General features: G+C 34.0%; 1 protein-coding gene across 3 annotated transcripts in view; it reads left to right on the top strand.

The window, feature by feature from the left end:
* Positions 1-27,174, top strand: part of LOC128242886 (ankyrin repeat domain-containing protein 12-like) — a 70,616-nt gene that overhangs the window by 21,740 nt on the left and 21,702 nt on the right. For all 3 annotated transcript variants that reach the window (XM_052960288.1, XM_052960287.1, XM_052960286.1), the window contains exons 3-8: positions 3,990-4,083; positions 5,795-5,956; positions 9,598-9,786; positions 15,220-15,362; positions 18,601-18,820; positions 24,776-26,545. In XM_052960288.1, coding sequence (XP_052816248.1) covers positions 3,990-4,083; positions 5,795-5,956; positions 9,598-9,786; positions 15,220-15,362; positions 18,601-18,820; positions 24,776-26,545 — 2,578 coding nt within the window. The remainder of the gene's footprint in view (positions 1-3,989; positions 4,084-5,794; positions 5,957-9,597; positions 9,787-15,219; positions 15,363-18,600; positions 18,821-24,775; positions 26,546-27,174) is intronic.

Raw genomic sequence — 27,174 nt, 5'->3', positions numbered from 1 at the left:
GTCATAAAAGTATGGTTTCTGGGTTTTCATTTCTTTACGTTTTAACTGTGTTCTATTCAAAAATAACTTGTGGCCTTTTGTACGCCTTGCTTTGTCGTGAAATAGTTTTGAAAGACCTTTTCATTTCTATAATTCTGTGTAAGAAAAGAACTAGCTATCCGCTTATAATTGAAAGTCGTTAATATTTAATGATGTTATTCCAATGTTCATTCATGTATTAATATGGTTTTCACAGAGATATGAAAATGAATGAAAAGTGTTTTTAATATAGCTAAAGTAAATCCAGACAAATATACTTTGTTTGTTGATTGTATTTTGATTGGTGATGTAAGCCCTCATAGATTTTAGTGGTCAACATTTTATTTTGTCCAATGAGAAGGCAGTATTTCTCAACTTTTCCAATACATTTATTTCAGTAAATCAGCAGTTAGCCCTTATTACATTAAATCAGGTGAAACATTAGATATAAACAGTGCCTGGCCCATTTAGTAGGTAGTTTACCCAATAAAATGTAGACCACTAAAAGTGAATGATTGTTAATATGTGTAGTTACACAAATTGAACTGTGTTGCTTCAAAAAAATTTTTTTTAAATACACTCCAGTCGAAACCCGTTGGCTCGATTGCTTAGCTTGATTTCTTTGAAGGGCTTGGTTTCCTTGTTGGCTCAAACCAATTGTTAAGGAGCGATTTGTTTTCACTCTATGTAAGCATTCTGGCTTGGCTCGATATTCACGAGGCTCAAGTATTTTGACCGCCTCTCTTTGATATCAAGCAAACACTAGGTTTTGACTGTATTATAAACAACCTTCAACCATAACTTCAGCTGCAAACGACATGTAAACGCTTAAAATTGGGTCAAATAAGACTGAGTCATGTCATTGTACACCACATTTTGAACCTTGTTCAGTTAGGTAGTTTATACATGGAGGACTTTTTACTGCAATCATGACCTTACAGGGCAGATCAAGTTTTATGGGACGGCCTTTCATCGCGGATGTTCAAAACATCCATTTGAATGTTTGTTTGTTTTGGTGACCTAAATAGAGTTTTAGCTTAAGTTACAGATTAGGGTCAGCTGCATCCTGTCCTTTTTTCTTAGCACCCTTTAATTCTGCCCTAATGGAGACCAACGTTAGCATCCTAAATTTGACTTAATAGTATAAAATGATTAAGATTATAAATACATAACAAACTGTACATATTTGGCTTAAGAATTTATTTTAATTAAACATAATTCCTTGAAAAGCCTGTCAAATTTATTATGCTCAAAATCTTTTCCAATCAGCCCTTTTCTCCCGAAGCATTCTGTCCCCCTTTTTAGCCCCTAGCCGTTTTTAATACCATGCTGAAACCTTAACCTTATCTGGTGCATGTTATGCACCAGTCAATTGTAATCCCCCCCCCCCCCCCCCTAGGTCCGGGGAATAGCGGGTACTTTGACTTTCTGTCCAGCCAAGCCTGGGTAAAATCTCTGTCCTGCAAGGATGAACTGCTGGAAAATCACTGTCAAAGGCAACCACACCTCAGGGACCCTATGTAAGGCCCATTCCCCTGTATTTTTGGCACGAAGACAAAACCACCGACACTGCGGGGCCACCTTAAAATTGCAAAAAGGGCGGCAATTTTATGGAAGAATAATTTAAGCTGCTGGGTTTGTCTGTATAAATTCTTAATTTCTGATGGTCATTCATTTACATTGATAAAATTAATTCCTATTGTACAAATGTACGAAATTACAAAGGGGGATCCAGGAATTGAAGTTGTAGGGGGGCGCATGTTCGGGCCCAACTAAGGAAGTACTGACCCCCTTCCCACAAAACCAAAAATACATGGTTTAATGATTTAATGGCAGTTTCAGGACATAACAGTCATCGAAATTAGACTTTTGAATGAACAAGCCCAAAATCTTATACTATTGCTTGGCATCAATTTATTTAACAAGCCCTGCTATATAAAATTCAGAATTTGAGCAAGCCCGGAAGACATTTTACCAGTGCAGGGCTTGTGGGCTTGTGCTAATTTCGACCACTGCATAATCTCAAAGTTGTTTTTAGTCAAAAAAAGTACATTCTGGCATATAAACCATGTCCATGATTCTGGTGTATGACGTCATGGTATTTACTTCGATATTGGCATAAAAGATCCAAATTGTTGGAAGGGGCGCGCTAGGCGATAATACTGCTAGTGGAATGCACTTTAAAATTTAATAATCATCCATTATGTAACTTACACAGCACATAAATGACATGACTGAACATGACTGTGCTGCATTAACATTATTGAATCAAAAACATATCATTTATTTATGAACCAGTAACAACTTGAGGCCATTTATAAAAGTAATTTTGGGAAAATGTGAAGAAAAAAATGAATATATGTTTATGTGAATCTGGATTGGTACTTTGCCGAACCAATAAAACTGCGTCTTTATTTATTCATGTTAATGAGCTTTTGGTAGCCAAATGGCCCAAGGTAAACACAGCAAAGTATAGCGCAGTTACTATGTGTATTGGGGTTTTCCCATGGTAGTGTACCGCATATGTAACTCCTGAAGTCCTGAGCATTTCCCAAAAATCTGAATTATGTAACCATGTACAAAAAACAGGGGCTTAAAGCTGCACTCTTACATATTTACTGTTTGACAACATTTTTTATTTTTGCCTCAGAATGAGCAAATTTTTGTGTTAATGTCTTGAAACCATTGATATAAGACTGCCGGCAAGTGGTCAGATCACAGTGTTTTCTTTTGCGTTAAAAAATTGATGTTTTATGACTAAAATGAAGGCATTGATGCTAAAATCGGCTAATTTTGAGACAAAAACAACAAAAAAGTAAAAACTGTCAATCTATGAGAGTGCAGCTTTAAGCCCTTAGTGAAGTTGGATCTCAAAAAAAAAGGCTATTAATTTTGACAAAGTTGAAATGCCACCTGCGCATCCCCATGTCATAAAACACTAATTTTTGTCGTGACATTTAAGCGTATTTTATAATCTGAAAGGATGATGTTGAATATTATCATAAAAACTTTATACTATCATGTTTTAAAGTATTTGAAATATAGTGGTAAAATGTCACTAGGTCAACCTTTGGTCAAGGAAAGTCATCAAAATATCATTGTTCCTGAAATGATTTCAATTGCATAATATATAACATTTATATACTATTTTGATAAATTGTTAAGTTGCTATGTAATAAATGGTGTTTATTTTTTGGTATTTTAAACAATTAAGTCTAGAGGGTTGGCTGCCTCAGGAGATTTAATTGTTTAGAGACCAAGAGTCCCAAAAGTTTTTTAAGTGTTAAGCGCGAAATGCCTCACAAAATGCCTTGTGAATGCTTACATGTATATCAATTAGCTTGTGCACATGCAAGCTTCTAAAAAACTTAATTAAGCCGGACTAAAAGGAAATTTGTCAGTTAAATGTTTCTCAATTATTAAATCTGAATCCTATCGATGATCTCGTTTGTTGAGACATGTGCATAAACACTAAGTGTATATGTAAGCGTGTTCTGTTGTTTGAGTTTTGTATTTGAGTTTCTCAGATTTCACTGATTTAATGGTGATATTGAGTTATGGAACCCAGACACATTATGGACAGAAAAGGTAAAAAAAAACCCACTAAGCTTTTAAGTCTCGCAATGAGGGATAAGGATCTTTCAGACTCTATATGCTATCCTGGAATTAGAGGGTAAAAATAAGAAAAAAAAGGAGAGAAAAATCTTTCCTAAATTGCGTGGTGAGAAAATAATTACATAATAGTAGAATGAAAAAAATTAGTTGTAGCAAAGAAAGCAATGTTTCAGACCTATTTTCCATACATTTGAAGTGTGTGTTTCTGGTTTTAATTAAAACAGATCACACGAACATGTGCATTTGGTTTTAAATTTTAAAAGAACCCTCTCAATACAAAACTTTTTTTGGTCAAAGTTGTAAAGGAAAAATAGAATAATGACACAAATGTTATTAATTTTGTTATGTGATTTCAGGAGAAGCCTTTCCTTGTCAGAACACCACAACCCGAGGACAAGGGCATAAAACGGAAGCTCCTGTCCCCACCCTCCCCATCACACGATGATGACGGTAAGTTTATAGCGTTCTTAGCAAAGTTAAAGGACTGTTTCCCTTGTTAGGACACCCCCACCTCAAGGACAAGGGCATAAAACGAAAGCTCCTATCCTCATCCTCCCCATCACACGATGATGTTGGTGAGTTAACGGCGTTCTTAGTTTGTATAATTAGTTATAAAGTTAAGGGACTATTACCCTTGTTAGAACGTCCCCACCTCAAGGGCAAGGGCCTAAAATCAAGACTCTGTCCCCACCCTCCCCACACAAGGACAATGGTTATAAATTGCGATGTTTTATGTTTACCATATATGTTGTATTAATTGCGCAGAGCGCTAGCCGTTTTTGGAACCCTGTACCCTAAAAAAGAAAGATTTTTCCCCATTCAGCAAATTTTTAAAATCCACCAAATCTAAAACATGAAATAACGATCAGTAGCAGCTTTAAGCATAGACTGCTGTGTAAATCAATGAAATGGTCCTCTGAACACAATTGGCTTCAATGTATCAATACACAAATTTTGGTAATTTCATTGCGACTGTCATTGTGTGCAATGGGGAATGGTTTTTCAGTAAATGCAAGATGTCAGCAGGTTCTCTAAAAATGGAATGATTTTCAATGGAATAAATTGTATTTTTTGGAGTTAAGTGTTTAGGTATTCATTGTTATTGTCACGGAATCAGAAAATAGGCTATCCAAAAGACCCCTGGCAAGCCTATTAGGGTAGCGCATTAAATAGGACATTTACGGTAATTTAATTAGGTGCAAAATTTTAATGATTTAGAAGACGCTGGAGCATATTGATTAAAGGCATGAAAAACTATCCACGACCAAATTTGTCAGCAAAGTGTTTTCACTCAAAAAGCTGTTTCTTGGACAAACAATATGCCCAAACAAAATGATCTTCGAAAACAATTTATTTTCCCAAACACGTGATCGACCAAAAATGACAGTCTTTGCAGATCGTGGCTTCCAACCTCTGACAACCTATCAGAAACATAAGTGGTTATCACAGTTGGTGATGTCGTGTACATTATAATGGTGCTTAAAAAGTGATCTCATTCATGCAATCCGCTGTAATTCTCACTTGCCATGTTGGTTTCATTTAAAACATGAAGCAAGACTCGTGTTTGAATCATTCATGTGAATAGAACATGGCTCGGATTTTATAGCATTTCCGTCAGCTTAAGAGAATATAGTGATTATTTCAATGAAGAGTTGACTAATGCATTTGGGAAGATAATGATTTTTGAACGTTTTTTTAAAACACAAAAAGAATCAAATTGACATTTTGATCTTCAAAATTCATTAATTGTAAAGATCACAATGCAATGGAAAGGTTTCCATGCCAGACAACTTCAAATTCTGTGTCTTAAGGGGGCTTTTGTTCCGATATGTTTTGACTTCTTTTTTTGTGAAGAGTTTTAAATTCATGACCTGACCGATCCCTGGCGTAATTAAGACAATCTACGTACAGCACTGGTGTCCTTTTAAAGAAGCAATGGGAAAGTACCCTTGTTGGGGATCAAGCCCAAAACCATTTGGATGAGATTCGAACAATTATACTATTTAACCATTCTTTACCTCACTAAACTTACTAATTTGGTTGAAGAATGAATTTAATAGTATAAATAAATGAAGCATATAAATTATATAATCATCTTAGTTTGTGTCTATTTGTGTATATTTCTTTGGAATGACCTTAAATATGTTATCCTTTAATACAGATAAAAAGACCCCTAACAAGCGTAAACGAGGAAGTATAAGTTGTGAGTCATCTCCCCTTGTTGCGAGCCAGAAAACACCGGGCGGTGGCTCTCGTGGTGTCCCCCTGTCTGAACGTCAGCAGCTCGCGATGATTATGAAGATGTCGGATGAATCGGCGCAAGGTGGGTGTTTTAACAGCTCGGAAACATTTTTGTATATTAAGTAGAAAATATTCTGTTGTGGGTTTTTTTGCAGTCAGTGGGCTGATTGTTCATAACCTTGTAGTTAACAATGTTGTTTACTTCATGGTTGTAACTTTTTCTATGTGAAATATGTTTTAATGAGTACATAAATTTTATTCAAACAAATACAGCTAAGACAGTTGTCTCAAATCTTATTTAGAATAATGCAGCTCACAAGTGAATCCTTAAATCTTTCAGAGAAGTTTTTAAGTTAACAACGATGAAGTTAACACTGTTGTTAACTTGAACACACTTTAGAATAATCAACAATACTGCAGCTCACAAAAGAATTCTTAAAACTGTGAGAGTAGTTTTGTTTTTAAAGTTAACAATGATGGCTTTAACACGGTTGTTAACTTGAACATTGTTCAGAAGAATCGATTCAATGTTTCCCTAGATACCATTTACAGAGTCTGATATCTGATTTGCAAAAAAATGGTGCCATTATGTCTTTGTCTGATAGATTTCATGGGCATTTAAGTCACCAAATAACTGGATGTCTCTTAATCTAACAAATTGAAGTCCAACAGAAATTTCACTAGCCACTGGCTTATGGGTATAAAGAACAATAAATATATGCTATGTAGTTCACTGGCCAGGACCTTTTTACGTTTTTTTTTGCTGTAGACAATACCCTTCTACTTCCCCAGACCCTGTTCCCCCCCTTTCTTTCTTTCTGAGTAATATATTAACTGTTTTATTGATATTACACTCTATTAGGTTGGAAATAGTACTTCCAAAAACTGCAGAAAACTTGTTTTTTCCCCTCCCAAAGGGCTAGGGTGTCTGCTCCATTCCTGGTTAAAGTGCCCTGCTGGCAGTCTTCACAAAAAGATCCTCCTATTCCATTCCATTATGACCTTGACCTGAATCCATTTTGAACCTTATACATCTTTGACCTTGAACTTATCATGATATTCATCTTGAACATTATAATTCTATTTAAAGAAGAGCTAATGTAGAAAATGTCTTACATTGTCTACTAAATAGGTTAGGACTAAGATTTGTTTATTTCCTAATGAGGTTATTTAATCAAAGCTCGCACGACGACGACATAAGTCCATAGCGATTTCCCTGTAGTCATTACTGTAATTTTCTCTTAGCTTAATAATAACGAACCAAGTGTTTATTTTCATCAATTTGTGAGCAAGAAATTGGAGGACAATTATATCCGAGGAAAAAATGCAAAAATAGGTACAGTAATTACTTTGCACTTCATAACGAAGGTAATTTTCATGAAAATTGGTTGCACTCAGTTAACATGGCTAAATTACATAGCAATCTCAACATGATATCAAATAGTTTTGTCTATGAAACTGTTTGACATTGTTCATTGTTTCACTTCCCATAAACCCCTTTTGTACAATGGCAAATAAAAACCTTGGGTTTTAGCAAGGGGGTTATGGGACGGTGCTGCACCCTGTCCTTCTTTGGAAGCACCCTTTCGCCCGCATGCAGACCAGCATGTGCACCCTCCTGCCTTCTAAGAATTAAATGCCTAAGATAGTCAAAGATTAAAAATGTATGATTACGAATTCAAACAATTTTGTACATATCTGGTGGTTGAAAACTAATATTACTTCAAAAAATTTTCAAGCACAATTTCTAACAGTTTCAAATTCATGTGCTTTAATGATTCACTGCGCTACAATGCGCCCTTTTGTACCTCAGCACCCTTTCCTTTTTCTGCAGCACCCAGTCATTTTCAATCCGCCTTGAACCCTCAAAAACCAAATCCTGCCATTAACTTAAACTAAATCTGCATTTGTGTATTGCGTTACATGAATATTCGTAAGCAGCCCATATTCTATTGACCGCCAGCAATTTAGAAGCCTATTTTCGGACTTGTCTTTGTGGAAATAAAGGCGCTTACGGGGGTAACAGGCATTGAAAGCTATAATTTTGATGCTCGTTAATGGCGTTCACTGGCAGACAATGTCGTAATGAGCTGTCTATGAAGACTCCCAACTTCGCTGCTCGTGTATTCAGACTTTATAGGGTTATGTAGATTTTTCCGACGAGTCATGATGCAGAAACATAATTTATATTAGGCCTAAAAAAAATCATCCGAGTTTAGGGCAATGCTCTCAAAAATGCTAGGTAGTGTATGAACTATAATTTTGGATTTTATCATACTTATTTTTCCAAATTGAAAAGGCACAGTGAAACTTATTTTAAAGATATTATTGGTTGCCCTAGCTATTCGTAAAATAAAAGAAATACTAGATGTCATACCAGGATTTCATCTGTATTTTATTACACCCAATAATTTACCATCTTGCTTCTGTAATGAACTTTATTGCCGAATTTGATATTATTCAGCACAAGACATAAAAACGACACTGAAAGACTTTTAAGACAATTTCCCAATATTGTATTCCTAGAAAATAAAATATCATTTGTTTTAATGAGTGGAACTTTTATGACTGGTGTTTGTTTTTAGGTTTATCTTCCGAAAATAAACCCAGTTTTGAAAATTAGCTCCTTGAATTAGCTTGAAAAGAGATCATCTTTATGACATACTATACTTCAGTGAATAAGAGACATGTCAAAATTAATTAAATAATAATATCTACAAATTTATATAGCTATAAATGAGGTTTTTCTTTTAATTTGTCAAGAATTATTAACCAAAGTTGTTTCGGGTTTTATTTTTATTATCAATTATATCATAGATTATGTCGAGAGCTATGACAACTGTTTGAATCGCACTCTTCATTGTAGCATGCTTTCATTATTGAAAAGATTGTTCGTAAGAAAGTTACAGTTTCCATATTTAGATGTCTACTTAAAGAAGACAGTCATGGAAAACCTAGATATGGACTCGTAACTTTTCATGTCTAGACTCTAGTCTATATAAAAAAAAATAATAATCAAACAGTGTCTTTTTAATGCTCTTAGTGTGACAAAATGTACCTTTTCAAATTAAAACCAATCTTTATGGGTGAGAAAATGTGACGGTTTACAGTCCTTTTTGCTGATATTTTGCACCAGAATAGTGCTACAAAGATTGTATGAATCACAATATCATCTGTTTGAATCTAGAGGCACCTGGCAGTATCCGCGAAAAGGATGTCCAGCTTTCATAAAATATGTCCTAAATTTGAGTTCAACCATCCACACCTTTTTGTGACGTTTTCATATACGAAGTTATTACTGGTTTCTATTTAGCATGATTCTTATCAAAGAAAATAAAATGAATTTGGATCAAACAGGGAGTGTGAAACTTCCATTGTTTTTGAGTATGTTGTCTTAAAATCTACTACAGATTAAGTACACAGGCTCTTAAATACTTCACATCCAGGAGCTAAAAGTGACCCCAACCAAGGCACCGCCTTGTACTCCCCAAGTCCCCTTGTCCACCCAAGCACCCTGGACTCTTACGTAAAGTTTAGGCTTTTTGCATCCAACCAAATCTAACCCCTGATAAAACTAATCAATGTTTATGTTTAGTAAATCGTCAAAGTCATATGAATCATTGAAAAAGAGTGATTCGAATCAAAGAGATAGGTTTGTTCCCTCTCCTTTCACAACTAGAACAATTGGATGTTGGCAATTACCCTTGAGTTTTTCTCTTTCAGACTTGCCAGTCAAACCATCGTCACCTACGCCGATTCAGCAAGTGAAAAAATCGAGTCTGGACAAGAAAGTATTCAAGCGGAACGCTCGTGGGGAGATGCCTATTCACCTTGCAGCCATTAACGGAGACATCAAACTTATAAAAAAGCTCATAAAAGCAGGCGCAGACGTGAACGTCGCAGATTTTGCTGGTAAATTTCTTTGAGCGTCTTAAAAAGTTTTCTTTCCATATGTGAACAAAAAAGCAATCTTATTGTTGTGTTTATCTTTCACAGTGTCGTGAGAGAAGGATTTTAACCATTTTTCAAATCAATCTATCGCAAAGTGGGAATTTTAACAGTTCTTGACGATTGCAGTTCTAAGAATAAGAACTCAATTCAACGCTTAGGCTTATACTATAGTTGTTTGACATGACGTTTTTCCCCTTATCCTTTTATGTAATGTTGGCTAGATTCAGTTTACTTTTTCTCAAAATCAATGTGAAGCACTTAATGTAAAACATACCTGGGCAATTTAAAGAGGGATTTGTTCCATAAATCTAATTCAGAATGAAAAAATCCTCACAAAACGAAGAATAAGTTGCATAGAAATGAAATAAGATGTAAGTTCTATATAGATGTGACTCATTGTCTAAAAACCTTTCCATAAAGATACATTTTATTTCTCCAGTCATTTTTCTTGAAAAACTTGTCCCTTAGTGCAGAAACAGACCTCATTTTGCCCTGATTTTTTTCTCTGGCTTCTAAGTTGAATCTCTCTTTAAAAGTGATATCATTAAAAACAAAAATTCAGGGATTGCCTTACTGTGACATAAAAGAAGAAGTAGATTTTATAACGAAAAAATTGTTAATAATAATGGTGGGATGAAAAAATCAAATGTAGATTAATAGAACATGCAAAAATGTCACCTCTGTTGAATATGTCAAACAAATCCTAATCAGTGATTAGTAAATTACGTAGACATGTATTTGTTCCATATTGGAAAGAGCTTTCTTTGTTTTTGAATATACATTGTTCTTAACTCCAATAACAGAACAGTTAACTAGTAGGCAGAGCTTTACCATGCAATAAGTAGCGCTTGGATAAATTACAATGATAACCACTTATACATACGCAGCTTATTGAACGTTGTCATTGATAATATGGTACAAAACAGTTAGGTAAGTTCTTTAAAATAAAATGAAAAAAATAAGCTGTTATTCTTTATAACCTGCAATCACCTGCGATATAACCACATGCGGGTACGGGTTTCCTTCACTTTCGATACACGGTTTATGACACTCGCTTCTGTAGAACAGTATGCAGTTGAATATGAGAATTAAGGGTCAAACTCATGTTAGAATCTTGAATTTGTTGCTTGCCCGAACCACCATAATTCATGTCCTATAGACATTAATGTTTTCACAGCAGTATATACATGTATTCCCACAATAAGATCAACCCTCTTGACTGTAATTATACAAAGTGCACTTTGTGCTCGTCTGTAATTATAATAACTCTAGTAGTTGACGAAGCAAGCATTATTTATCTCACAGTATTTAAGTCTTAAAGATTCAATTCATTTTTTTTTGCACCTTGAAAGCTGTTCACTAGGGGTATTAGTTAATGGGTTAATGTATAGTAAGAAAATTTGACAGTATGAATTTTTGCAACTAGTTTGATGTGTTTTTTATAGAAGAAAATAAATTGTTGCACCTAGCTTATTATAGCGTGCTATGTTTTATGATGTAAATATACAAAGTTTAAGGTCACTAGCTATCACATACTGCATTTAAAAACCCTAATACAGGACAGCCAAGGTAATTTTAAGGCCTAAAATTTTACTAAGCTGTCTTTTTGTCCGATGTTTTTCATCTTTTGTTAAGTGCTATGACATGTGTCAAAAACATCTTCCTTAAATAAATTTTATATGGGTTTTAATTTAAGGTTTTTGTAAACAACGATATAAGTTTAAATCAATCGTGTCTTAGTTTTTAGGTTAGATTTTCACCACAAAAATTTGTCAAGTTGTAATAGTGTATTCGTGTATTATAATTAGTCATCATATTTCTTGTATTCATCGTGGTTTTAGCGATATACATTTCCTTTTTTTTAGCCAAATTTTTTTGTAATCTTGAACTGCAATACGATCGTGTTAACAGCCTCATAATATAGTGGGCTTGAAATAACCGAATATTTGGGCATGCTTGGTCGAAGGTGTTTAAAAATAGAACGGAAATGACTTGTCATGTCGTGTATGCTTTATTTAACGTTTATTCTGCATGATAAATGTCATTGTTAATAATAACATTTTATAGTGAAGTTTGTTTACAGATTAAAAATATGTAAACACAGATAAAATTTTAATGTTTTAACAAGTTATGAGTATGCTTTCTTAGCCAAAACTTCAAGGCATATTGCGAAACTTATAACATTAAAATTTAATGTGACATTGACAAGTTTGTATATAAAAAATTATGTTGTTTTTCTTCACTTATAAAATTAAACATTTGCGACAATTAAGTGGCCATGCTGTCTTGGATTTTGAATAAAAAAACCATTATGGTATAAATTACAATGTTACACAATTGTACAGTTTAGGTCAATAGTTTAAATATTTCAAATTATGTCCAATTTAAGTAAATAACAAGTCTCAAAGAGGATATTGAGGTCAGTTTGTTAAAATTAGTTTAAATTCTATATCAGACTGACCGATATTTTTTTTTTATTGGTTGAGATTAGCTCCTATATAGTTCGATCAGTTTAAGTTAACTTAAAGATATAAAGACTAGCCAAATATGATTGTCACCACAACTTGACCCTTGTATTAATGCAAACATTCATAATAATGACCAGGCCTAAAAAAAAAAATTGTTTGGTTAGGGTTACATCCTTAAAAAAAATGGGTAGGGTAGGTAGGCTTTTTATTTTTTTTTATTTATTTTTTTTATAAGGTTTTATATAAGAATATAATTTTCATCATTGGAGAATGGTGTTAAAGCTATCTTCTGTACAAGCATTTAAGGTTTAAACTTAATATTAAAAAGCAATTAAAAAAAAAACGAAATGTTTTTTTTTTTTTTGTTTTTTTTTTTTAGTTTTTCATTTTTTTTTCAAACTGACTATAAAATCGGTAGGGTCGGCGCCTATTCCGTAGGTAGGGTCGGGTAACCCGAACCAAATTTTTTTTTTTTTTTAGGCCCCAGCTGTTTTATCATGACTCCTATGAGTTATTTCGTACTTCAGAAATATTTCACCAGTATCGTAGAATTTTTGTTGATACAGCCCCTTGATTAACATATGCGTCAAATATTTCTTAGAAAAATAAACAGGATAAACATGACATTTGCTTTTATAACCATCTAATTAAATCATATAAAATATCTTGTGGTTATTATTTTAATCAGATACTTGGAAATGGTTGTTTTGGCATAGGGCTGCTTGTCAACATAATTTAAGTCCAAAGACACGCAGTACGATCGAGTCATATTCGAAAACTGTATAGTTAATTTGCCTCTTTTTTTCATTCAATCCATTATTTGTCTGAAAATGTTTCCCCTTTTCTGAAATTTGAGTTCTTTTTATTCATTTTCTTAATATGGCACATCTTCTGTCGATCTTTAGAAAGTTATTGTTAGGAACAGCTGACATTACTGCTGGTACTCAAAGGTTTCCTTCGTGTTTAAACTGACTGGCAGAAAATAGTTTATAATTTCAAATTCGAGGTCTACACGAATCCACCAACAATATCATGCCATTATAAATGCTTAGTTCATTAATATGAATTATATTTTTATACCCCCGACAAACGAAGTTTGAAGGGGGTATATTGGAGTCACCCTGTGGTCGGTCTGTCCGTCGGTTTGTCGGTCAGTTGCAATTTACCTTGTCCGGAGCATAAGTAAAAACTACTGGATGGAATTGGATTAAACTTCATACAATGATAGAGCATGATGAGAGGAAGTGCAGTGTACAATAACCATAGCTCTATCCTTGCTTATTACTGAGTTATTGCCCTTTGTTACTTTTTTTTGTCCGGAGTATAACTTGAAAAGTACTGGATGGAATTCATTGGAACTTTATACAATGGTAAAGCACAAAGAGAGGAAGTGCATTGTTCAAGAACCATAACTCTACTTTAGCTAATTACTGAGTAATTGCTCTTTGTTTTGTTTTTTTGCTGTCAAACTTTTTTCCAGACATTAATTTATTAAAACTTCATACAATGGTAAAGCACAATGAGAGGAAGTGCAGTGCACAAGAACATAACTCTTTTTCAGCTAATTACAGAGTTACTGTCCTTTGTTACTTTTTTCTTGTCCGGAGCATAACTTGAGAACTGTTGGATGGAATTTAAAAAAAAATCATACAGTGATATATCATAATGAGAGGGAGTGCAGTGTACAGGAACCGCAATTCTATTTCAGCTAATTACAGAGTTACTGCCCTTTGTTACTTTTTCTTGTCCGGAGCATTACTTGAAAACTATAGGATGGAATTTAATAAAACTTCATACAGTGATAGATCATATTGAGAGGGAGTGCAGTGTACAGGAACCGCATTCTATTTCAGCTAATTACAGAGTTACTGCCCTTTGTTACTTTTTCTTGTCCGGAGCATAACTTGAAAACTATTGGATGGAATTTAATAAAACTTCATACAGTGATAGATCATAATGAGAGGAAGTGCAGTGTACAGGAACCGCAATTCTATTTCAGCCAATTACAGAGTAACTGTCCTTTGTTACTTTTTCTTGTCCAGAGCATAATTTGAAAACTATTGGATGGAATTTAATAAAACTTGATACAGTGATAGATCTTAATGAGAGGGAGTTCAGTGTACAGGAACTGCAATTCTATTTCTGCCAATTACAGAGTTACTGACCTTTATTACTGTTTCTTGTCCGGAGCATAACTTGAAAACTATTGGATGGAATTTAATAAAACTTGATACAGTGATAGATCATAATGAGAGAAGGTGCAGTGTACAGGAACCGCAATTCTATTTCAGCCAATTACAGTGTTATTGCCCTTTGTTACTTTTTTCTTGTCCGGAGCATAACTTGAAAACTACCGGATGGAATGCAATAAAACTTTATACAATGGTACAGCACAATGAGAAGGAGTTCAGTGTATTCATGAATCGTTACACTATTTTAGCAAATTACAGAGTTATTGCCTTTTTCTGTGGTTTTTTTTTTGTCAAACTTTTGTCCGGACAGTAACTTGAAAACTACTAAATGGAATTTCATAAAACTTCATACAATGATAAATCATAATGAGAGGCGGTGTTCGGGGGTATTAATCACATTCAGTGATAGCTCTAGTTTTTCGCTGGTTAAATCATTAATATGAATTATATATATATTTTTTTTTTTTCGCTGGTAAGTTCATTTATATTAATTATATTTTTTCACTGGTTTTGTATGATACATCTCATGTGGGTCTAAGACTGGTAAAAAGCTCAAATTCTTCATTTCGTCCATCCAGATTCTATGACAGTTGAAGTTGGTATGTGCATTGTATAAAATTTTACAAAACCCCCCACATGTTTTGCTTAAGAATTGCTTAAAAACTTTTTTTTTCATTGGCTATTCCTATGGTTCATTTCTGTCAAATATTTTCAACTTTTTGTCTTCTTTTCAGGCTGGACGCCCTTACACGAAGCAAGTAATCGAGGCTGGTTCTCGGTTGCTAAGCAACTCTTGAAAGCGGGCGCCAATGTGAACGTCCAGGGGTTGGAAAATGACACCCCCCTCCATGACGCCGCTATTAATGGACACAAGAAGGTGAATTGAAGGGTTTGGAATATATATGTGACTATTCAGTGAATTTGTTTATATATTGTTCTTTTAAAATTGTAGTTACGCAAGAAAAATCTTTGGAATTTGAAAGAAAAATCATTTAATCTGATTGAAAAATAAATAATCATCTTTATAAATAAACTTTGTAAGAACTACTGACTATTTCTAGCCATTCCATGATTTTTGTGTATTAAGCTTTTTAATGAAAACAAATGAATTATTTCGAGTCAATTTCCATTCGGGTGTACTGTTATTCCCCATAATTAAAAATAGACGACATTTAATTAATTTTGACCTTGGTCTTTTAAGCATTGACAGCTGTTAATCTTGCGTAAAAAAATTAATTCTTGATAAGATGAATACTCTTAATGACTACATAGATATAAATACAAAGGTTCATTTCATCTAATCTTTATGTAAATACAAAGTCATTCTGACAAAATGTAATAGGATATTGACAAATTGGTTGCCATGACATTGGATTGAACGTGAGTCAATACGAACAATGAAATGTGGTTTTGATAACGCCATTTAATGCCGTTTCCATAAATAGTCACATGTAGTCAAGTCTCTTACAGTATGACCTATATTTGGTCGATAGTAACCACGACATTTTTCTCCTATGAAGTGTTTATGGATTTTATTAATCCAGATACGAAAAACAATTTTATCTTTAAATATCTAGAATGGGTATAATTAGTGAATGTATCACAAATTAAGTCCATTTATTCTAAGGGAGCGACAAAGACCATTGGAAGAAGGTTGTTTAGTTTGGTAATGCATGAAATATAACCGACTTATATTATACAACGTGTATGGTTGAAACTTGGGTAATTACGATCATTAAGTATTGGATCAAGGCCAAATTAATTAATCCGATCTAAACACCAATAACATTCATAGAGTGCATGTAATACTCTGATTGGCTTGTTTGAAGCTTCTTTACAATGTTACATGTAAAATATATGGCTCTTATTGAGTCATACATTATAAGAACCATTACATATTAGAATACAATCTACATTTAAAGCCAGTGAAACTGCAGATAGGCAGTCATTATTACTAGACTTAATCATTAAGAATTTCAACTTTCGTTGGTGTTTAAAAGTCTGCCCTGACTGCCGCTCATCCAATACAAAATCCCTGCATCAGATTTCGCATTGACAATGTGTTAGCCAGTGAGGTTCTATTCTAAGTCAGTTTGATGAACTGAATCAAAATCTTAATGATAAAGAAGGGCACGTCCGCTACGCTCACTCTGTCCATTCTTAAATATTGAGATTTTAATTCATGTCATCAAACTATTACATAACCGTTAAAACAGGGCTCTATTTTAAATAAGTTTTACTAGTTTAAAAACAACATCATGGCATGAAATATCAACGCTGTAAAATATGTCTAGTATGGGTACATGAATTTCACCTAGGTTTAGATAGAGACATCTAATAACATACTCATGTTTTTTTTATGTCTTGTTTCTTGTTCAAATTTCTCTGCAGACAATAATTAGAGGAAAATTTGATACCAATTTTCACCTCTTATAATCATGCAGTATAAAAGAACATAAAAAACATTTTACATCGGATCGGGCCTTTTTGTTTCTTGGGTTAAAAGATCAGCTGGGGTTTAAGGTATATAAAAACAACAACGCAAGTACATATTACATCCCGATTTAGTCAAATCCGGCCTTTGGCTCGAATTTAGCCTTTCTGTTTTCTTCATTAAAAGATTAGATGGGGTTTAAGGTAAAAAAAAACACAACGCAGATATATATTACATCCGGATTAGGTCGAATTGCGTCTTTTTGTTTCCTTCGTTAAAATATTAGATGGAATCGATGCAGACAATAGATGATGTGACACTAGGTAATAAAATTGACGGCAGAGTTTACGACCAAATATAATACGAAGTCACTAGTGCAGTTCCTCGATTTTTATACCCAGATAGGGAATGAGATATGTCTTGGATGTAGATATATTTAGACGGTGTAATCAATATGTATCCTACTGGGAATGATCTTGAGGAAGCGAGGTAAACATGGCCTTAGACAATTCTTTGAAATTTTATTGGTATCTATTGATGAGGAACAAGTTGTCTGATGTTGTGTTTTATTGAACAAGACTTAGGAAATGTAATTTAACAATGAACTTTCGCTTGAATGTCGTAAATTGATCCAAGAAATCTTGTCTCGCCATTTCGAAATGCAAATGTCAAAAGACTTATTGGCTTGGATGCAGTAAGTTAGAATCTTGGCTTGGAAAAAGATAGATCCAAGTCGCCATACTGTGATGAATACGCATATAAATGATTGATTATGTAAATATCTGAACACAAAACGTCTTTTAATCAAGTTTTTTGCGCAGAAGATGAACTCGCAGCTATTTTTACGCTCTGATGAAGCAGCAGTTCAAGGTTTTGATGCATACTTTTGACATTATATATTTTTTCTTTTATATTTGATAATTTTCACAGACTTTTAACTCTTTGAAGCCCTGATATTTTAAATAAAAAATCTTCATTGATTGAGCAGCTGAAAACTTCAACATAGGCAGGGCACAGTCGAGACTTCATGTACAGTTTGTTTCATTCAGTGATATTGAAAGAAACTATGGTTCAAGGACATTTCAGAAAAGATTACAGATTTAATTGCTCTATATAAATAAGCTGAGTGCAAAACAGACGTAACTCATTTTATTTGATATTCAGTTATGAGCTTTTTGCGTTAAGTCTTCCCCATGTAATCTAACTGAGTGGTAAAGAAGTATTATATTGCAATAGTTGCAGGGAACTTCAATGTTGATGTGAAATGATTTAGTGTAATGTCACGATACTGAGATAAAATTTAAGCGTTTTTTTCCCAAAACAGTGTGATTTTGTTTCTAAATGATATAAGCATTTACTTAAATTTTGCGAGCAAAGTTTCTTTTTTTTTTTTGGTTGAAAGGGGAATACTTTTAGCGCTAAGCCACATTCAATATTATATAGGATTATTATTGAAGGAACTGGGCCAGCAATACTTTCATTGAAAAGCAGTTACGCCAATCATGAAGTTACGCAGAGAAATGTACAATCTTAAGCCTTATGATCTTGAAACAGGACCATTTACTTTTGCAAAGATTTAGTTCCATCAAAGATTTCCTCTTGGTTGGGTGATGAGCCATAACCACTCAGCCACATTCAATATAGTGTAAAAAGGTTTCATCTTTATTTTATTCTTTTCCAGTTGGTAGAACTGCTCCTAAAACATGGTGCAAATCCCGTCCAGCCAAACGCTAATGGAAAAACCCCGCTAGACGTCGCAGCATCAGCCGAGATGGTCCGCGTTCTTAAAAAGGAGACAATCTCATCAGCGAGCGATAGTTCGGGTATCGACGATGTTCGTTCACCGCGGTCGCCAGATAGCGTCAACTCATATCGGGATGATGAGAAATGTCTTGATGAAGGTAACAAACCTGATGAATGGAAAATATTTGACGTTTTGTTTCACTAATGTATTTATGTGTATGTAAGGTACATCATTTGAGCTTCAATGTGATAGCCTTAACATTAATGTTGGTTTCATCATACTTTCACCTTGGCCATTACTCAAAAAAAAAGTTGTGTCATAGTTGGTGTCATTATGCAAAAACCTGAACCTTGGCAATAATTCCTTAACTGTTAAAGATAAGTCACTGTTAAAGATATTTTAATGAAACTTAGTATAAACTTTGCCAGAGAAAACATTTACTTCAAGGACCATGCCCCTGTCTTGCAACTTGGTACACATGCTCAAAATGAATATGTTCATATGTACCAAGGCGCATAACTCTAGCGGAATACTTTTTGAGTTATGTCCCTTGATTGATTGAGAAAAGGAGACATTTTGAATGACCTTAAAAAGATGACTTCTGTTGACAAATAAATTTCATTTTAATAAATGTTCACCGGGACTATTATCCTAATAATTTCCTATTCGTATAACGTACATGATTAAGTGAACAATGTAGATTTCATGGGATTGTTTGTTTTTTAAGTGGGTGTTTTCACTTGGTGCACAATTAATTAAGCAAACAGCATCTCTTATCAACTAAGTAATGTGAAATAGATGTAATAAGATCCGAAATTATGTGCATAGTTATAAAAGAACTTCAAAATACATTAATGTTAAAAACTGGGAGCAATGCTCTCAGATAACTATCCTGAAAAATAGTTTTGAAAGTCACCTTGAAAAGAATAAAAGAACACCTCATTGAATAAATAATGCATAATGCTTGAACAAGAATCTGTTCTTAAATCATGACAACTTATGAATGATTGTATAAGAGGTTTTGGAAAAAGGTATTGAATATCAATATAACGATTATTATCATGGGATATTAGACTGCTCACGCTATTGGCATATGTTACACTCGTTAACTTATTTCTTAATTGAAGAAGAAATAAAAACTCATGTTCATATTATCTAAAAATATACCTTTTAAGTCTGCTTGCGAAAGGCGATTCAATTTGTCAATCGGAGGCCAATTAAATTGTTTTAAACATTGAACCAACAATGTTCAGACATGAATTTATATTTTTCATTATCTGATATATGTGGGTAAATTGCAATATTTATTGATACATTATACCTTAGATCCATCCTTAGGCCTTAGACATACCTACATTCTATGATACCAGCGTGCCATCTTTCTATTTTGCAGATATTGCTGAAAACCTTTTTAGCTTGACTTTTCAAAGAATAAGGAATTTCTACTTAGGTAGGCGTTGAAGGCTTCATCCCGTTAATGTTTAAGGATGAGTTGTGGTTTTTACTCATATCTTATCCCGTTCATTTTTTAGCACATTAGCAGTATATTAAAAATCATTGATTCAATTCATTTTATACTTCACACAATTAAAGTTCGAAAACGCTATATGGTTCTATATTTAAATCATGGCCCAAAGTTTAGTTAAAGCTTGTTGATATGTTGGAGCTTTTTGAGCATATCTCCATAACTGTTCATTCAATTTACTTGGTACATAACACAAGTGGTCAGGGCCTTCAGACAATTAAGTTTGACAACTCTAAATGGTCCAAGATACAAAGTTTAGCCCTTAATTGGCTTAAAAAGTCTGCTTACAATTTCGTAACCTTGGCACTTCAAACCATAAAAACCCTTCATTCAATTGACTTGCATGAAACTTAGAACAAATGTTCAAGTCCATCAGAAAATTAAGTAAGACAACTCTATATGGTCCTAAAGACAATATAGGGCCCCTGATTGACCTAGAAAGATGGGCTGAAGTTTTTGAGCAGAATTTGACTTTTCAACATAACTCAACAAAAATATCGAAACCAACAAATTCTTCTCCTTGAGTGTTCAAGGTCGCAATTAAGACAATTAATACTTAAGTTAAGGGTGGTTTGGACTTTGTTTCAATATAATATATTGTTTTAAAGCTGATCTTGAGGAGATTGCAGGGGCATTTCCAGGATTTGATGTTAGAGGGGGAATAACTCTTTGACTTTCGCCCCTCCTTCTGAACCAAAATTTATTTGGTTTAAAGTGCTGGCTGAGGGGTTTGGGGATACTCCCCTCTGTGCTACAGTTTTTAATTGGGGAAAACAACTTTATATTGTTGTAAAGGTTACCAAGAAAAACACACCCTGTATAGAATGGAAGAAATGTTTTATCATCATGGGGTTAGAAATACTTTAATTGATAACAAAGTGTCAAAGAAGGAAAATCCAAATGAGAACAATTTAAGTGCTTTACAGTAACATGAAACCTTATATAATGATTGTGTTGCAAATTGTTCATTGATAAACAATATTGATATTGATATTGATATTGATAATACCTTCCATGCATGATAAACAATATTGATATTGATATTGATATTGATAATACCTAACATGCACAACTGCATCTATTGTTACAGTCATTATGAAATCATATTTGTTGATGACAATGCAAAAAATTAACGTGTACTCTGAAGCATTAATCATAAAAATATATACATCATATTCCTGAACATTTGTTAATATGATCTCGAAATAGCTCAATTTACTATTAATTTATTAAAAGGCTTTCAATTTCTTTCCCTGAGTACATCAGAGCATTAATTTAATGATTATGTAGTATTCAAATATATGCAGTTAATCATTCAATTAGAATTCCTTGAATTACTAAACACTAAGATAAAATTGTGCGTTGAATGCCAGGAAGTACCAAAACCTGTCTTTCAATGTCATGGCAGCCTTCTGTCAATATAAAAGGCTTACAATTTTAGATTGATTGATTTTTGATTGACTTTTTTTTTTATAATGTTAGTGCATAATATCATGTTTAACTGATTTTACTTAAATGATCAATGATAAATGATAATTAATTTTAATTTCTAGCCTAAAAAAGCTCCAAAATTTATCAAATCATATACTTTTTTTAGTTTTGATCATTAAAGTAAAATGAGTTAAATTTATCTAAATTAAATTCGTATTATATTTTTTGCATCAGCCTATCCTTAATGCCAAGAATTCTGTTCATATCAAATTCCAGTGGCTTTGTCATCTGCTAAGTCTCCTAAGAGTGTCGAATTAGTCATATATCTTCCTGCTTAACACAAGTGCTCCTGTATATTAAATTCTCGACTAAAAAAACACAGCTGAAAGTCAGAAACATTGGAAGGTTTTTAGTGGATGTGAATGAAGTCATTGTACGGTTAAAAAGAATTTGTGTTATGAGGATAGCGTTGATGGCATTGCTGTTGTCAAAGCCATTGACTTTATTGTCATAAAAAAACCTTGACTCAAAAACTGTTCAAGGTAATCACATGAGACTTAATAAACAAGTCACGTAGCCTGTTGTAACTGAATACGGAAATAACAGGCGTTACAAGAGTCTGAAGTGCATGGGCTTAATTAGCCCTCGTTATATTACCGGTGACAATATGCACATGTAAAGAAGCTAGGGTCGGTATTCATAAAACACCTTAAGTCATTTCCTAACTTAAATCATTTCCCTATGTTAAATTTCCTAACTTAAGTCATTTCCCTACATTAAGTTTCCTAACTTAAATCATCATTTCCCTATGTTAAGTTTCCTAACTTAAGTCATTTCCCTATGTTAAGTTTCCTAACTTAAATCATTTCCCTATGTTAAGTTTCCTAACTTAAATCATCATTTCCCTATGTTAAGTTTCCTAACTTAAGTCATTTCCCTACATAAAGATTCCTAACTTAAATCATTTCCCTATGTTAAGTTTCCTAACTTAAATCATCATTTCCCTATGTTAAGTTTCCTAACTTAAGTCATTTCCCTACGTTAAGTTTCCTAACTTAAATCATTTCCCTATGTTAAGTTTCCTAACTTAAATCATCATTTCCCTATGTTAAGTTTCCTAACTTAAGTCATTTCCCTACGTTAAGTTTCCTAACTTAAATCATTTCCCTATGTTAAGTTTCCTAACTTAAATCATCATTTCCCTATGTTAAATTTCCTAACTTAAGTCATTTCCCTACATAAAGTTTCCTAACTTAAATCATCATTTCCCTATGTTAAGTTTCCTAACTTAAGTCATTTCCCTACATTAAGTTTCCTAACTTAAATCATCATTTCCCTAGGTTAAGTTTCCTAACTTAAGTCATTTCCCTACATTAAGATTCCTAACTTAAATCATCATTTCCCTATGTTAAGTTTCCTAACTTAAATCATCATTTCCCTATGTTAGGTTTCCTAACTTTAGTCATTTCCCTATGTTAAGTTTCCAAACTTAAGTCATTTCCCTATGTTAGGTTTCCTAACTTTAGTCATTTCCCTATGTTTAGTTTCCAAACTTAAGTCATTTCCCTATGTTTAGTTTCCAAACTTAAGTCATTTCCCTACTTAAAGTATCTCACTGGTTAATTGATAGAAAAAAAACTAAATACTATCTGATATGCTTAATTTGTTATTGGTGTTTTTGAATAAACATACTTTTTAATCTAAAATCACTGATACATTTCTTTTATTTGACTATAAAAATTTAAGAATTCAACTTAAGTTAAGAAATGACTTAAGATCATAGATGTTTGATGAATATCTGAGTCAAGGCCTATAACTTTGGCCATAATGCAAGTTGAGTCATAGCCCTTCATCAATTGATAAAAAAAAAGTGACAGTTGAGTGTAATGGCATTCAGGGGCGGTTCCAGAATTAGACAATAGAGGAGCTGATTATGCGTCCCCGCCCCCAGGATTCCTGAAAATAGGCTGTAAACATGGCATTGCACAGGGGTCTTGGAGTCATCCTCTAAGATCATTTGGCTAATTTTAGTCATAAATGGTACATTTCTGGTGTAATTTATGTACAAAAAAGATACATCAATACTCTACCATATTGACCCCCCCAACCCCCTGCATCCTCCAGCAACACCCCCCTGCCCCACCCACTCTGAATCCTGCTTTCAATGCCTTTGTTACAATTTTATAATATATCTAAAAAATACTCCTCGTTCATATTGAAAAGCACACAAAATGTCACATCTGTTAAGGTTTCAGACCGGTTGTATGACACAGTTGACAGTTTTAAATTACTAGCCGAGGGTCAGCGTCGCTGTGCTGTACTAATGAGCTGTTGTCAAGGCCGGTAGCTAGGGGTCAGTAGTTTAATGATGTTTCAGTTTCAAGCCAGCTTGTGTTCTTCATGTCAGCTAGTAAAACCAAGAGTCATGTAATTTGGATGAAAAAAACTTGGGAGAAAAACGGGAAATTGTTTTTATCCTGTTGTAATTTAAAGAAAATGTTACTTGCATTATGGAATTAGTAGTGGGAGATTTAGCTGAAGGTCAAGCAGGGGTGGATGTCTTTTTTTTGTTATTCAATAATGAAATCACTCCTCGGAAAAAAAATATTCATACTCATATACTTACATTTTTTAAATGGCCTGAAATAAATAGCCGATGAAAATTAAAAAAAGTCTGTCTTGCTGGTTATTCTTTGGATGACATTAATGCTTTTGCCTTGTTTACATTCTTAAAAATGACTGCTTGTTGTTAAATCAATTTCATTCCTTTTTTGTGTAAAAAAATAACTGTTACTGAGTTAAAAACCTTTTGAAACATACTCCATGCAGTCTGTTTCTCATCCACATTGTTTTTTGAAAGCCCATGTCATGTGTGTATAATTTATGGCAATTAAAACTTAACATTGCCATACCTTGTGTTGTGACTGTTTTGGTTTAATGATGATAATTATAAGAAGGTATTTTGGTTACAATTATCGTCAATTTGTTGTTCCTTTTGGCAAAACATATATCAGTTAACGTAAATGACCTCGAGCTGTGCATATTAAGATGGGTTTTTTTTATCTAAAGTTTGCTTTACAGTTGTAAATTTTATTTGATGTTATTATGAAATTTATATCATAGTCAACGGGTATTTATTGGGATTTCTATTTTCAGATTCGAATCACCCGAATAGTCGAAGTGGGTCATTTTCGAGTCGACGTATGTCAAGCGGAATGCCGAAATCGCCCGACGGAAAACTTTCCTCGCCTCGATTATGTCTCAAATTCCATCGAGACCACATTGGCCATCAGAAGTCAAGGGACACAACTTACAGCGTGACGAATATGTCGGTGTCTGATACAGACCCAATGTTTTCTCCTGACGATAGCCCGGCATCTAGCGTCGATAGCAGTGATCTATTAGGGTTCGCACAATCAAGTCATGTGACTCACTTTTCAAGCCATCGTGTTAAAATTACGATGCCAGAGGAGGAAAGCTTAGATTTTGATATGAAGCAGAGAATCATGGTTCCAAATCTAAATACGGATTTTTCATCGACAAAAGAAATATGTCCCGAAAAAGACTTGAACGAAAATTCAAGAAGTAGTGATCTTTTACCGTTTTTATCCAACGTGAGTACTTCTAATGATAAACAAGATGGATTTAGCAGTCTTAAAACATTCGGCACTTTGCCGTTCAAGCCTAGCTCACAACGTCAGTTTGAGGATATAAACTCACAAAGTGAGGATTCCCTTGAACTTCCAGATTTGGAAATTGATACTTCTAATAGTAGGGTAAATTCCTTATACAAATCTGAAACCCCAGATGAACAATTAACAAATTCTCATGATGGTGAAAATGAGTCTGTGTCCTCTTCTGCGATAGATGTAATAGATCAGTCCAGTGTGTCTTCGACAACAGTGGAACAAAACTCTAGTTTTAGTACGCCCCCTCAGGATACGAATTTAGAAAATACTGTAATTTGTTCTCAGTCAGTGACTTCAAGTAGTGTGTCCCCACCTGTTTCTCAAACGAACGTCACTAGTGCTGATGTGATAAATGCCTCAAATGTGCTTTCATCTACTTCTCCCACCTTGACAAACACTTCTAACTCAAACACGACTCCATCATCATCAGTGACTACTGTCTGTTCGACAGAATCACCCACTGTCATCAATGGTGTTTGTGTTGAGTCGGACAGTCAAGTTCAAGTTAAGCCAGAAGTTACCTCCCCTTGCTCACCTTCTCGAACTGATCGCGATAGTCGCGATTCCCGTCCCTCATCTCCTAAAGTTCCGCCGTTAAAAATCATAATCCCGCCAAAATCTCAAGCCCCAACCACATCTCCGGAGGCAAACGAAAGACTCAAGATCGTTGTAACAAACGTTAAATCTGCCTTGCCCTATGTGATTAACCCTTACCAAAACCAGTCTGGTGAAAATGACCCAACCAATGAGAACCCTTCGGAATTAAAACTTGCTAATCACGTCCAAATTTCGATAAATTCACAACCATTGATATCGAACCAAGTTACGAGTAATAGCATGGATTTAAATTCTTTTAATTCTGTAAATTGTGATTCACGTTCAAAAATATCAATCGGAAGTGTTAATGATAGAAATGGTGTGTTGAATGAAGTGAGTGAAAATATTCCAATGGATGTAGATTCATGTGATACAGGTAGTGCCCTCTTGGATAATACTGATGAAAAGACCGATCAAATTCAGGATAACAACTTTGATGAAAGTGTTTCAGAGTCTGGAAAATGTGATAGTAAGTCTCAATCGGAAAATAGAGAGGGTCGAAAAGGTGACGCACCCCAGCGCGTGTTACGTAGTACGGTACGATCTCAACAACTTTCGTCAACAGAGACGAGACCAACCAAACCCATAAAACCTCAGGAGAAACCTACCGAGCGGCCACCAGATAAATTAGAGAAAAATAGTAAGTTTTAACTTAAGCAAATGTTAAGCTGGTTGATTGTCGAGAAAATGTATCAGCGTATTGTCATAGCCTTGGTGTCGTCTACACCATGCAACATTTCAAGTTATATAAAACCTTGCTGACCATTTTAATTTACTTTTTTTTAACTACAGTTCACATGTAACAAGTGTTAAAGGGACTAGACACCAGATGGTCCAAAAATCGGCAAATACTGTTAACCTCAAAACAGAACTGTCAATGCGAGCCAGTAGGAGGCCGATAATACATCACTTTATGTGATTAAAAGAATAAGCTCATCAATAGTGTTGCTGTCTCATCTCAGTTTAAAAATGGTGCTTTATTGGTTCCCAGTTCAAATCATATCTGTTTATATATACCGATGCTATTTTTAAGTCAGATTCATTGTGTTCTACACAAGGATATAGTTTTTGACAATTTTTTTTTTTTTGCTATTGTATCATCTGGTGTCTAGTCCCTTTAATATGCATATTCAACTGTGCTTCTTTTTATGAACTGGAAGTATTGCTATCAATTCGGGAAAAAAACTAATTTGAAAGCAAGAATCATATAGAGGTCTCAAATGTTAGAATATTTCAGAAAAATGTACAACAGGAATTGCATTTGATTAT

The sequence above is a fragment of the Mya arenaria genome, chromosome 8 (genome assembly GCF_026914265.1).
Source record: "Mya arenaria isolate MELC-2E11 chromosome 8, ASM2691426v1".
NCBI classification, from domain to species: domain Eukaryota; kingdom Metazoa; phylum Mollusca; class Bivalvia; order Myida; family Myidae; genus Mya; species Mya arenaria.
This window is presented reverse-complemented; position numbering and strand designations above follow the sequence as displayed.